The sequence below is a fragment of the Podarcis raffonei genome, chromosome 15, assembly GCF_027172205.1.
Source record: "Podarcis raffonei isolate rPodRaf1 chromosome 15, rPodRaf1.pri, whole genome shotgun sequence".
Classification (NCBI taxonomy): Eukaryota; Metazoa; Chordata; class Lepidosauria; order Squamata; family Lacertidae; genus Podarcis; species Podarcis raffonei.
The window spans coordinates 5,889,518-5,904,392 of record NC_070616.1 but is presented as its reverse complement, the minus strand read 5'-3'; the positions used below and the strand labels follow the sequence as shown (position 1 = coordinate 5,904,392).

The window sequence follows — 14,875 nt, the reverse complement described above, 5'->3', positions numbered from 1 at the left end:
AAATCAGTCTTGTGCACTCACCTTATATGCCCTCTTAACTATCAGATCTCTGCAATGGATTAAATTTTCAAAACTGTGAATATTTAGGATTATACCAAATAGATGTCAAGGACGTCTCATTCATGCACTGTTTTTCCCCTTAAAAGTGCTCTGGGGCACATGTTTAAGTTCATACAGGGCACCAGCTGGGTTTGTGGACCTCACTTCTGCCCCTTCCAAACTGAGCTTTCACAGGAATTCTCTTACTGAGATATTGCTGATTAACTGCTAAGGAACATCAGCGTTCTCTAGAACAAAGTTGGCGGGGGGGACGGGACACACCACAAATCCACACCGCCAAATTATTTGTATTATGCATACTGTACACGTAAACATTCATTCCCACCCAAATAGTTTTTAAACAGATGGGGCATTGTTGAGTTCTGCACTATGTTGGGATGTTTGCTGTCACGAGGACACAGGCAAGCTAAACAGGTCACTCCCAGTTAGCCCACGAAGGTGATGCTTCAGGCATTCTTGGCCAGGCTTTACAGCACAGTGTGGCAGCTAGAGAACAATAAGCAACAAATGAAGCAATGGAGAAAAGCATGTCTATCCAGCGCTGCCCCCGCCCCCCCCCCCCCGCCACCAACTACTGCTCCAGCTGTTGCCCCATAACATTTGTGCCACTCCCAGCTAGCCCATCAAAGTGATATTCTAAGGCAGGACCGTGTGTGTGTGTGTGTGTGTGTGTGTGTGTGAGAGAGAGAGAGAGAGAGAGAGAGAGAGAGAGACGGCCCTTTCTATCTCGCCCTTGGGACTTTCCCAGGGATATATTTCCTTGGACACACCCCTCTCTCTACATAGCACACACATCCTTTAGTGTTTTTGTGTCAACTGGAATATGTCATTGAAATATGATAATGCCTATTGCTTGCCTGGATGAAGGAAAGAGAGGGGTGTGTGAATATGTGTAGAAACTAGTCTACCATACAAAGGGTAAATTTTACATTTGCTGCCCTGCCCACTTTTGCCACTAGCCCTGCTCACCATGTGCCCCATCCCCCAAGAAGGTCGCCTAGAAGCAAAAGTGGCCATCAGCAGAAAACACTTTCCTAAGGTTCTGTAAGTCAAACAAGCAATGAATACCCAGAGAACAAAGTTCACCAGAGATTCAAAATTCCTTGTTAAAAGTTGACAGCTGAATCCAAATGAACATTGACACAGCAAGAAAACACAACAAAATGCAGTAATAAGTCCGCTTATGGAAAATGCCCAACTCAGTTTCTGGTTGTCTGTTTTATATGGAATTTTGAAGGGAGTTTTTGTTCTTTACCACTGAAACTCTGTGACATTTTAAGTTCTGGTTTTAAAACTTCCCCCTTCTCAGGGAAACTAAAGTTATTTCAGGAGGTTACACACATCGAGCATGCAGGACAGTGTTGGCGAAAAATACAACCACCCAAAAATTCTTAAAAACATTAGAAGGAAGTTGCAACCCAGTGGTACTGTTTGAAAGTATTAAGAATCAGGTCCAGCAAATGCCACACCAATTTTATCAAGGGGGAGGGGCAACTTATATACACCTTTGCCCTGCTGTAGTGACTACTGCATCACTGTCTATTTTATTATGTTTTCTTGTAAGCCACCTTGAGAACCTTATTATTTTATTTTTATTTATTTCAGTAAATTTGTATACCGCCCTTCATCCGTAGATCTCTGGGCAGTTCACAATGTAACTTTGGTTAGTAGGCAGGGTAAATAGTTCAAGATAAATAGTCCGAAATAAATACAGTGGTACCTCAGGTTACAGACACTTCAGGTTACAGACTCCGCTAACCCAGAAATAGTACCTCGGGTTAAGAACTTTGCTTCAGGATGAGAACAGAAATCACGCGGCAGCAGCAGGAGGCCCCATTAGCTAAAGTGGTACCTCAGGTTACGAACGGACCTCCAGAACAAATTAAGTTCGGGTTGAAGTACCACTGTAGTCATTTTTTCTGACAAAAAGAAAGAGAGGATTTATTTGAAGGGCTAACTTCTTTATAGCAAGAGAGACAGAAATAATAATAAAATAAGGCTACAGAAAGGAAGTTGCAGGCTTATAACCAGTAATTTGAAGGGGCAAATATCGACTCTTTCTGGGCAAAACATGCCTCCAAGACATCACCACTCCAGATGTGCCAAAAAGATTGTCTGTACTGGTTTGCAAACCTGCCTTAAAGGACAGAATTCCAAAGAGAATTCACCAACAGGGAAGAAGAACACATTCAAAATACAATTCACTTCCAACCTGACTACATCATGATTTACAATAACCTCTGTAGGTAGTTCTCTTCACTTTCTCTTTAGGCTAATCTTGATGGTGAATTCCTCTCGCATCGAGGATTACAAAATAGGGATATTACCCGAATGCCAGCAAATTAAGTCTCTTCTACCAGATACCAACCAAGAACAAATGTCCAAACGAGTCCAGCAACTGCCCGTGGTATCCCTAGCAACAGGCAATCATTAAATGCAGTTGTTTAAAATCTGGTTCCCAGAATTTAATGCAGACAGGCTGCATTATTTAGGAATTAAACATGTAATATTTTAGTCCACCAGTTACGGTAACTTGCCAGAAAGAGCAGCATTTACAGTTGAGCAAATCACTGCTTGTAGAATCCAACATTAGAAGGTTCCCCACTTTCCCTAGCTATAGTTGTTTTCACCAGAGGAGTCTTTTGTCTCATATAAATGTCCTCTTAATATGAAAATAGGAGTGAGGAACATTAAAGCATCTTTTAAGCACTGCAAATACCACAGAGCCATTCAACCACTGAGATAATGTTTACATTAAGATAAAGGAACTACTTTCAAGAAGAGGACAACTTGCTTCAGCAATTACCACACCAGTAAAAAAGGATCTGGTCTCTGAAAAAGGCAAGAAATCTACATATCTTAAGAGGTGTTAACAATAATCTCTAGCATATCCAGTTAAAAGGATCCAGAAGCCTTCACTGAGAAACAGTCTTCTCTATCTGAGACCCTGGAGAGCTGCAGTCATCCAAAGCAAGATGGATCATCAGTCTGACCAGACGAGAGAGGGCTCCCGTGGTATAAAGAATTATTTCAAGCAGTTTCTTTCAGTCTCATAAAAAATATCTGTTGCCAACACAGCTTCCAAGGAAGTGCCATGCAGAGTGTGACTCTTTCTAGCAATTAGCAATAAAGGGCTGCTGGCCCTTTAAGGCTAGAAGAGAAAAGGGAGACAACAGGCCTATCCACCCTTCCTAACACACATCTCTTAAGAGCACATCACACAGTGGCTGCCCAAACAGGTTATCACCACAGCCAGGGCAATTTACAGCTTGGGTGACTTCCCAGCCCAGAGGCAAATTGCAAAAGCCACTGAACTTGCCCTTTACTCTGAGGTCTGTCTTTATTTATTTTCTCTTCTTGGCCATCACATATCTTCAGCAATCACAAGAGGCGGAGAACTAACAGGATTAATGCAGAGAACTCTGGAAAGGTATGCTGTGTTGCAAATAGGCAGTGGCAGAGCAAAGCCGTGCTTTATTGGCAACTTCAAGGCTGGAACAAGAACCCCAAGGTCCAAGACTGGATCCAAAAATTGGAAGGGCACAACAGCTGTGAGCAAAGCAACATCAACCCCTGAAGCCCCCTGGACTGGCTGAGCCACAGATAAACACTAGGAGCCTGTCACTGCGGGCAACAACCAAATGCCACTCTGCTTGCTAGATTTCAGGGACGAGTTTCAGGCCACTGAGCTCGATGGCTCTGAGTTAGTAGGTCTAGATTTGGGTACAGTTGTTGCTGACCCAGCCTAGCCCCAACAGCTTATTCCAGTTAACCTCCTGGGTTAACCACCTGCACCCACCCCACAGTGAGAAACACAAGATTCATGTCCATCTGGAATTAATGGCAAGCTGGCTTGCTTGGCAATGCACACGAGCCTAAGGTAACAATGGCTGTGTTTGAACACAAGACTAAACTATGGCTTAGCACTACCAAGTCTGCATCCTCTCAGATGAACCTCTCCCCTCCACACAGCCCAGGGGAAGACTTCAGAAGCCTTTTATCTTCAGTTTTAACAAACCACAGATTCCCATTTTGTCCAAACTGGGGGTTGTGGTTTAACTTTCAGAACAAGTCAAGTTCAAACTGCAGCTTATAAAGCCCGCTTGTTTAAAGTACCATAGTTAGTGTTAAAAGCGATCCTGAGCTCAGACAAAACTGAAAGCCAGGGTTAAGTAAGAGTAAAAGCTTCTGAGTTTCTGGCTGTATGGGGGGAGGAGATGGGTGAATGGACCATGTGAGCTGAGGAGGAGTCTAGGCTTGTGCACTAAAACCCATGCAGTGAAACAACTATGCAGCACTAGAAGCATTGTGAGAAACTAACCTTTAGAAAATATGAATATGCTTTAACTGTACAGGCTTTAATTGAGCATATATTAATAAGCCAAGATTTCTTCCATAATAACCAAGACTCCAGGACAAATGTGACATTTCTAGAAGACTACAGTGAACTGCTCAGCTAATTTAATTACACAGTCAGCAATGCACTCATCATAGCTCTCCTCCCAATACAGAAAGCCAGTCTGCATGAATTGAAGCCAGAGACTCACAAACCCAGAATCTATCCTGGGCCACATGTCCAGTGGTTTGAAAATTTAGAACCTGATCAGCTCAGAAGTGGCCAGCAGTATGCTCTTTATCAATGGGTTGGAGCCATTAACGGCTTCCTGCTAGATTTCCAGAGGTGCCCATGTACTTGCTTATCCCACATCTCATTCACCTCATGAAGAGTTCTGGAGTACCTGAAAGTTTGCACACCACGTTGCATTTGGCCTAATGAAGTATTTGCCCTGATGGTTGGGGTCATTTCTTAATTCTCCCCAGCCTTAAAATGGCAGATCATTCTTGTGTACTCCCACCCTCAGCATGTGTCCCTGTTTCTTTGAATTAGTATGACACTAAAGCCTGGTTATGATGTGCTTATTTACCACCAATTTTTTTTACATTCTCAACCGAGTTGGTTTTTGTGGTAAGAGGTAGCAAGGCATTAGTTAGCTCTCTTTGCCAGGAGTGCAAGACAAGGTGAAGATTGCAAGAGGACTCTGTATCTGAAGGCACCTGTAGCAGTCATTAGTTGGGGGCCACTGCAAGTGTAGGGGGAATTCAATACAAATTGTGTCTACCATTTTTAAATCAATGAAATCAATGGAATCAATGAACTTTCAAGGCACATCTGAAAGCCTGCAGTGTAGGGGCATTATGCAGGAAGGGAGTCCCACAACCAAGGAAAATATGATATACATATTTGAGCAAGTCACAGCTGAATGCAGCTTATCAATTGCCATGTTTCAGAGTAAGAATGGCCCACTCAATATTTACACATGGAAAAAAGGGAACTGCTGCCACTCACAATTTAAGAATATTAAGATATGCTCTGAGGTGTATCAACTGCCAAATTTGGCATGCACACACACACAATAGCAGTCAGTCACTTTTTCTTTCTTTCTTTCTTTCTTTCTTTCTTTCTCTCTCTCTCTCTCTCTCTCTCTCTCACACACACACACACACGCACACACGCATATATATCCCTCGTGTTTTTCATCACCTGGACAACACGAGACTTTATGAAAAGGCCTTTGGAGTGGCCAGCTGCCAATTAGGAACATAGGAAACTGCCAGACTCCAAGTCCATCTAGCTTACTAATGTCCAGATTAACTGGCAGTGGCTCCCATTGATTTCTTACAGGCGACACACTCAGCTCTACCTGGAGATCCTGGAGATTTAACTAGGGACCTTCTGTATCCTTCAACTGATGCTGCCATAATGGAGTTCTGCCTACTACTATTGCCACTGTTTTTTATTTGCTTCTGTATTATTTCTTCCTTAAGTGCCTTTTAACAGTTTTCACTCACTATCCTGTGCATTCACCCTTTCTTTCCACATAAAATACATTTTCAAAAAATAAATAAAAAACACCGTAAGGCACCAAACTTTCACAAAGCTTTCCTGCTCAGCTGAGGATCCTCACCCCACTGTAGGCAAATGAGAAAACATGATTTAGGTGCATGCTCTAAAGAACCACAAAAAGTTTTACTTTTGATCAGTAAGAGTGTTGTTATCAAGTTAGGAAGCTGCAAAGGGTAACCCTTCACACAGAAGCAGCTGTCCACAAGTGTACACACAAGTTTTATTTTGGTGCAGCATAGACTTCTCTGCCGTCTGCTACTGCCTACAGAGTTGTCACAGGGGTGAGTGCAGCCCAGCAGAGGGAAATGTTTTGTTTGCGGCACTGTTTTTACACACACACACAAACACAGAATGATTCACTGTCTAAGTAAACAGGCAAGTTGTTTAGCCAGCCCTGTACCTGCAAATAGCAACCAAACAGAACCTCTTGAGAAAGACAACATGAAAGAACACAACTTTAGTTGTAAACACTACTGCTCAGAGAGGAGTGAATGCAGAGATCTGACTGACTTTGCAAACTGAAGACTTGGGATAATTTTATTTATATCCCGCCCTCCCCAGCCAAAGCTGGAGGGCACTAGGTTGAAGGAAGGCTGGCTTATCATGACAAGAACGAAACTAATCTTCTTCTGAGTTTATGGGCCCCGCCCTCCCCCACTCCATGCAGAGTCACGAATCAGGAAGTTTTCACTTCCAATTTCAGTTTACTACAGTGTAGCACAACCTGGTGCCTTCCAGATGTTTTACACTAAAATTCCCATCATCCCCTACACCAGCGATGCTAACTGAAACTGGTGAGAGCTGTAATCCGACCACATCTGGATGGCACTAGATTGGAGAAGATTGATGTATTGCTTTGACTGAACCCTAAACTGTAGCTATCTTAACAATAGTTTGCTGAAACGCACTAGCTTCATAAACCATGGTTTGAAATTGGCTTGTCATACAAACCACAGTTAACATTAACCACACTCCAATGCATTCAAATAACACAGCAAGCTCTGGATAATCAAAAACAGAAGCAATTGAAGCAAACCCTTCTGAACTTCTCACAGCCACACTAGGAGGGGAAAATACACGAGTCCAAGAGCAGAAGCAGCTGCGGTTTATTGTGATGGGAACAAGCCTATCAGGACACCCAAATGAAATATTTTTAAAATAAAATGCCAATGTTTCCATCTGAGCAGTCAAAAGATCCACATTCAACTTCACAAATAAATTTGGCATAAATTACCAACCCACAAGATGTTTCATCTATTTGCCCACAAGCCACTATGAGGGTCATTGGTGTCCTAAGAAGGAAACAACAGAGCCAACTTTTGCACCTTTTCCTGCCTGGTTGCATAGAAGCCCCAGGAGACTGGCTGTTTACATGATTGGCCAAATTAGTATTTTTCCCTCTTTTTTGCCTCCCTCCTGCACAGTCTTCGCCTCAAAACCTAAAGAGGGTAACTTTGTGCAGTCTTTGTTCCCCTTTTCAAACTATCAAGAGATAAGCTTCACGATAGAAACGCAACAAGATTTCAACATGTAAAAGCACCCATTTGAAATTCAACCCCATTCCTCCAGCGACGACTTCCTATTACAGAACACTGTGCAAACTGCAAGTCATATTTTCTGTTTGGGAAATGGACCTTTGAGAAAATTAAAGTAACAATTGCTTAAAAAGCTACTTGTTACACCAAAACTGCAAGTATGTTTGAAGTAAAACTGGCATGCATGTATAACCTGTGCTACGAATGGTTTTAGGGAAGCTTGAAAACAATGGAAATACCAGGAATTGACCGATGCTATATTAAACCCTGGCCTTGGACTCTTAGGGCCTTACTTCACATTAGGCAGGGGGAAATGCAACTTTGCCACTCAGCAGGAAGCTCCATCCCATCATGACCTCCTGAAAAAAGTTAGCTGTGCGAATGCATATTTTGCATTTTTTCTAGATTTCTTTTTAATGTATGAAGTAGCTTTCCATGTATCCTGTCTAAAGGTGTCTAAATGAGTCTCTAACCAAAGTATGGGGAACCTGTGGTCCTTCAGATGTTGCCAGACTAAAACTTACACTATCCCTGGTTGCTGGCTATGCTGCTTGGGGCTGATGCAAGTCCAGCAACATCTGGAGAACTGCAACTTAACACACAGCCCTGATTCGATCTCACTGCAACAGCCACCAACAGTGCAGTGAGAGCCGAATATTTATTCCCCAAACCTCCGCCCTTTAGTACAAGACCGAGAAAAGGCTAAAAGATGAGTTGTAGCTTATGATGACAGCTGCAGTGGGTGAGGATCCTCAACCGAGCAGTAAAGCTTTTTGGAAGGCAGTGACCAGCAATTAAGACATCCAGGTCTGCACCCATCTCGGCGTCACGGTAATTTTCACCACATGCTTTTGGAAAAGAGCGCAAAGATCACCAGTGTGGCAGGAAAACTATTAACACAGCCGTTGTCCCCAGTCACTGCATCCCTCCAAAGCAGCACGTAGTCAGCGCAACCCCAGGCACAGCGGTAAAGTAAATAGCAGGTGTATGATATGTATGCAAGAGAGCAAGGCAGTCATAAGGAAACGACACAGCTCCTTTCAGGCAAGGAAGCAGGATCTTCTAAAGCTGTTGGAAGGAGGGAAGATGCGACAGACTGATATCATGGGAAACAAGTAAAACCAGTAGCCGAAAGGGCTGCAAAGGAACTGGGGAGTGGGGTTTTTTGTTTTTTTGCAGTGTCAGCAGCAGTCTACAACCCCCCTCCTCACTTTACAACACAACTGATTTCACCAGTGAAAGTGAAAGGAAAGTGTAAAGGAGGATAAGGGGAAAAAACACAGGTGTTTCAGCAAATGAATGATGCAAAAGCAAGCCCCAAAGGATGCAATGACCCAGAGATCCGAAGCCAGCTGCTGATCCTCTCCCAGGTGCACTGCCCTCCTGGTACTTCCGAGAAAGCTCAAGGTACAGTCCAAGGCACAAGCGTCATTGCTGTGTCTCAGGTCCTCCATAGCGGTGCCACGAATGCAAAGGCGCTTCGTGCCACTTTGCCCTGACAGACACTGACAGCTCCACAGAGAGAGGGGGAGATGAACACTGCTGGATCCCTCCCTTCCTGCCTTCCCTATGAGCAAAGGGCATTTGCAACCCAGACTCCTCTCTCCTCCACCATCCCCCTCTCACCATTCTTCTAGACAGCTCTGAAGGATATTCCTCCCTCCCCAGACACATTTAAGTACTCCATCTCTCCCTGGCCAATATCCCTTTGTCACTTATCTCCTCCCCCCCCCACATGCACTCTGAAAAATAACCAGCATCCCTCATCCCACACCAAGCAATGCCCACACTCTGCTTAATCCTTCTACCTGTATGTCTTGCATCCCGCACATACTTACACAACCTCACCTTCCACCACCTGTTTTACAAGCCTCTTCGGACTGCTCCCTCCTGCTTTTTCTGTTGCCCCCTCAAGCCAGGATCTGTGTTTTCTAGCTCCAGTATGACCTCCCCCTTCCCACAGAACTTCAGTTATGACCGCCTGTGGTTTGCCAGCCATCAACCTTACTGCTGCCTCAAAGCCAAGGCATCAACGTCACAGACTTCCCTGCCAGCACCTTCAAGGCACCTTCACTACCACCTCAACCTTAGCCTCATTCCTATGCAGATTAGGCCTCAGCCCCAATTCACCAAAAGTAACACTGTGGCAAGCTGAAACTTCTGTGCCTATCCATTCTTTGCCACAACACAGGCTTTCTTCCTGCTACTACTAACCCAGCCATTCATCCTGGGCCTGCAATGATTATGGTTTCCAACTCAACACTCTTACCCAACATTCTCACAGCTCCCCAGCTCTGGAGCTCCCTCCCTGTGGTGATCAAGCTGTCTCCTACATCAGAGGTTTTCAACCCTTTTGAGCCCATGGCTCCTTTAACCAACTATGTTCTTTCTGTGGCACCCCTGTTATGTCACCCCTTGCCTGCAGAGCTGACAGCCTCTCACCCTTTTTCGAACACCCTCCCTTGTAGAGTGTTCCCTCAACCTCCTCTCCCCTCTCCTTGGGAGTCTTCCGGGCAGTTGCTGCAGCCCCTGGTCTCTGAACTGCCCCGCCCCAAAGAGAGGTGCCTCCCAGAGGCACCATTCGCCTGCAGAGCTTATAGCCAGGGCTGCTGCAATAAACAGCTGTGCAAGTATTTGGGAGGCGGAGACGTGAGAGGGCATCTGAGGAGGGAGGGAAGGAAGAGAAACGAAGGCCAGAGGCACTCCTGACCATCATTCAAGGCACCCCAGGGTGCCACAGCACACTGGTTAGAAACCACTGTCCTACGTGAATCTCATTCAGGAGACAACAAATTTTTGCTTGCCTTTGGAACAAAACAGCTGGGGCTCTGTTGGTTTAACAGTATTGCTGACCATGTTATAACTGTAGCGTATTTTATGTTAGTTTGGATTGCAACTTTAATATTTGTTTTAAAAGGCTGCATTTTTGTGATTGTTGCTAGCTGCCCTGGGCTCCTGTGTGAGGAACAAGAAGATACAAAGAAACAACAATATTGTTGTTCTTATAATTATTTCCATGCAACCACTTAACTCTCAAGCCACAACCAGACATCTTGTCATAGTTCCTAAGCCAGGGATGGGAAACTTGTGGCACTCCTTTTTTTTTTTTTAAATTCCCAGACAGAGAAGGATACAGGTGAAAGCCACTTCAGAACCTGCTCCAGATGAACTTCCCACCATATACAAACATATGCATTCTGACCTACCAACAGCTGCCCTTCGGGAAGGATCCTGATGACTTTTTAATATACTAATATTGTTTATTGCAGTTCTTTTTGGTGTCATTTAATGTAAACTGCCTTGGAGGATTTGTTGTCCTGAGAGGCAGATTATTAATAAATGTGATAAAGAAACTCCCATCAGCCTCAGTCAGCATGATCAATGGTGAGGGAAGGTGAGAGTTGGAATCCAACATTTGGAGGGCCACAGGTTTCCCACCCCCTGCTTCAACTTCACTCACAAATCAGAATCTCCACTCAGCCTCATTCTCTGTTCTCACCAATGCTTGCATTTTGGGGAGTGCACAGAATGTAGGGACTTCTTATGAAATCCCCAAATGAGCCCCCCCATCTCCTCCTAGCTTTAACCAAATTGTAAGTCCCTCATAAAAGTGTGGTTACATCAAAAAGAGTGTGGGTACAACAAAAAGGAAGAGGACTCTGCCTCCCCTGCCCGTCATCCAGGAATTCAAGTAGTGATCCTCATTCTCTTCCTCCAGAGCCACCTGTGCATCCTAGCTACAAGAATCAGTTGTCATAACATCTACCTGACTCTTCATGAAACCTGACCCCCAGCTCACCATGATAGCAATACTGCACTCTCTGACACCATCCTCTCTTCTGCATCTTTATTGTCATCCCAGTGCCATACGTCTGGGAAATCTGAGCCAAACCCACTCACCCAGCCTCATAAGGCCATTCAATTCTCCTCCTCCATTCCATGACAAACACTAATAATAATAATTAGTATGCATACGCTTCCAAATATCCAAAGAGTTACAAATATATAATCTTAATAATCCTATGAAAAGCAAATCCCACTCCCCAAAAGCCTTTTGGCAACCTTAACCTGACTTACCCCCCACCTACATTCAGCATGCACCTCAAATGCACTACCATGCGAGTCTGATCCATATGCTCCATATAGCCTCATAATCCCTGCTGCAAAGAACATGCATGGAAAACGTGCCCAACCCCCAGCAGACATACATTAACTCTAAGACCACCTACATCCAAACCTCACTGCTGCATTCACCCCATAAGTGGGATTTTTTAATTTAAAAAATTGAATGGTGCACTGTGAGCCACCTTGAAAATGGTAGTGGAAAGGCAGGATATAACTACTTTTAACAAATGAAATGTATCTCTCTCCATAGTCTCTTTCCACACTCCTCTTGCCCATCAGCCTTACCCCACAGGGCTTTACTTAACATTAAGAAACTATCCCTAGAGATTTTGAGAACCTAAGCATCTACTGTCCAGTTGCCAAACTCCATTTGGGAGGCACGGTTATTGAGCAGGTGGTCACTGATGAGATCCAGGAGCTCTTGGAGGAGACTGATTTTCTAGATCCATTTCAATCAGGGTTCCAGCCTGGTTTTGGCACAAAAACTGCCCTGGCTGCCTCATATGATGACCCCAGTCAGTGGGAGGGACAGGGGTGATAGATGTTTGTTAATCCTCCTCGACTTCTCAGTGGCTTTTCATACCATCGACCACTGTATCCTCCTGGAGAGGCTATCCAAATTGAGGGTGAGTGCAACTGCTTTACAGTGGTTCTGGCCCTACTTCGATGGCTGTTTCCAGAGGGTGGTGCTTGGGGACTGCTCTTTGGCCCCATGAAACCTTCAATGTGGGTTCCTCAGGGTTCAATTTTATCGCCTAGGCTGTTTTAACATCTAAATGAAACTGCTTTAGTGGGGGTCGTATGGAGTTTTGAAGTACGCTGTCAGCAATATGCTGATGACAGACAGCTCTATTTCTCCTTTACCTCTCCAGGTGTGGCGGTGGATGTGCTGGACCGGTGTCTTGCCTCTGTAATGGACTCGAGGAGAGTCAACAAGCTCAATCCAAATAAGACTGAGGCACTGTGAGTGAGTGGTTCCCTAAACCAAATGAACAGGAGACTCCCTGCTCTTAAGGGGATTACACTCCCGCTGAAGGCGAAGGTATGCAACTTGTGGGTGCTCCTGGATCCATTGCTGCTTGAGGCCCAAGTAGCACAGAGTGCCTTCCATCAGCTTTGGCTGGTGGCCCAGCTGCACCCCTTTCTGGACAGGAAGGGGACCTGTTATTATGATTTCCTTTGATTGTTTTATGGTCTTTTTATTTTGCTCTGTAAATTATGTGGGGGTTTTTTATGTTGTACACCACTCTGGGATCTCTGGATAAAGGGTAGTATATAAATTGAACAGATAATAAATAAACTGCCCCTGTCACAAACAGAAAGCATACCATGCTCACAGCTCTCTTTCCTAGTAAGGCAGTCGTAACCCGCAACCTACTACCCCTAAAGCGCCCTCATCCACCACCCTGCAAACTCCTCCTTAGCCCCTTCTGTACCCCATACCCCACATACTCCTCATTCCTCTCTTCAAACACCCCACTTGACCCCTGCAACTCTTGACCTAACCCCCCCCAAAGGGAGCTTGCCATTTCTCCTAAGCACACAGGCCTCAGATGTCCACCCTCAACACCCCTCCACCTCCTTGCACTCAAAAGATAACCTGAAGTCAGTCCTCTCCTCTGTTAGCATAGCTCCTCATTACCATGCCCACCCCCACTGGCACATAATTAGCATGCACCTTACGACCCTCGCCCTCCCACACTCCCACGCCCGCCTACATCTGCATATCATTAGCGCACTCTGTGCCCACCCAATGCCCTCTCACCTCATTACCGTGCCTGCCTACATCTGCATATCATTAGCGTACCCAAAACCCCTTTTCACTGTCATGCCCACTTAACATTGTCACAGCGTTATTAGATTTACCTTTCACTGGGAGGTCCCAGGGCGGGTTAGAGCAACATAAAAAATAAAAATAAAACCACTTGACAACAGAAACCACACGCTCCCACACGCCTCATTTACATGTCATTAACATCCTCTTGGTCAACTTCAAATGTAAAAAAAGCTCACACTCTCTCTCACACACACACCCCTCAGAGGGAGCCCCGCCATTCCCTGTCAAGCGCCCCCTCCGACCCAAAACTCCCCCCCTCATTAGCAAAGCTCCCCCTCATTATCCTAAGAGGCCTGCCCCCCCCCAGCACTCACCCCTCCGCAGGGCCTCGTCGTAGGTGAGGAAGCCGATGCGGGACTCCTTGTTGCCCATCGCGTCTCCCTCAGTCCATGGCGGGCGCTGCCTCCGCCGCACTCACCGGCCGGGGCCTCCCCCGGGGCTTCGTCCTGGCGCCGCCCAGAGGCTGCCCGCTCCTCCCTCCCTCCCCGACCCTCGCGCAGGCTGCCGCCAACGCCAACGCCGCCCTCGCGCTCCCTCCGGCCTCGCGACACTAGCAGCGCCGACGACGACACCGCCGCCGCCGCCGACTCCTCAGGAGGCTGCTCGCCTCAGCTGCTGCTGCCGCCGCCGCCGCCGCCTCCATGCCGAATCACGTGACGTCGCCAATTAACTGACTCCGCCCCCGCCAACCCCCACTCGCCGTTCAAAACATCGCCCCGCCTCCTCCCCCGCGCGTCATGACGAAGGGTGGAAAGGGGCGGGGCGGAGGGCGGCGGGGCGGGGCGCGTCCCTAGAGATCGAGCCAAACAAAAGGGAGCAAAACGGAGGAGAAAAGGGGAACCTGCCGCGCAGCGCTCACTTCCGGTAGCTGTTTGAAGGGGGCGGGTGGAAAACGATTGTAAGGTCGGGTCGGGAGGAGACGAGGAGAGTCACGGAGGATCAGGCCCACCAGAAGGTTCCCCCAGGTGCAAATCCCCAATTGCATCCCCCGGCAGGGCGGGGAGGGAACCTGCGCTGCTGCCAGTCAGTGCAGGCGACACTGAGCTAGGCGGGCCAGTGGGCCTGACTCGGTACAAGGCAGCATCTTGCGCTCCCAGTCCGACACACAAGTTCTCACAGTGGCCGAAAGAGGTTCCCCAAGGGTTGCCATATTTTAAAAGACACCTATCCATAGCTGTCAACTTTTCCCTTTTCTTGTGAGGAATCCTATTCGGAATAAGGGAATTTCCCTTAAAAAGGGAAAACGTTGACAGCTATGCACCTACCGCCTCAGAGCGTGGAGGCGGAGCAGGGCCACAGTGGCTGAACCAAGTTTTAACCACTAGTGCTTGCGTGATTTTGTTTCCTATATTCTGCGAGCAACGCCAGGTGCAATGCACATAGTGCGTGGGTCGTAGCGCATATTGATAAGCG

At 46.3% G+C, this 14,875-nt stretch overlaps 1 protein-coding gene across 3 annotated transcripts in view; it reads right to left on the bottom strand.

Annotated features, from left to right (window-relative positions):
• The window catches only part of USP32 (ubiquitin specific peptidase 32), a 124,340-nt gene extending 110,239 nt beyond the window's left edge, over positions 1 to 14,101 (bottom strand). For 2 of the 3 annotated variants that reach the window (XM_053366615.1, XM_053366617.1), the window contains exon 1: positions 13,777 to 14,101. In XM_053366615.1, the coding sequence (XP_053222590.1) occupies positions 13,777 to 13,834 (58 nt within the window). In that variant the 5' untranslated portion in view covers positions 13,835 to 14,101. The remainder of the gene's footprint in view (positions 1 to 13,776) is intronic. The other variant, XM_053366616.1, reaches the window with a different exon arrangement.
• Positions 14,102 to 14,875: the final 774 nt, after the last annotated feature.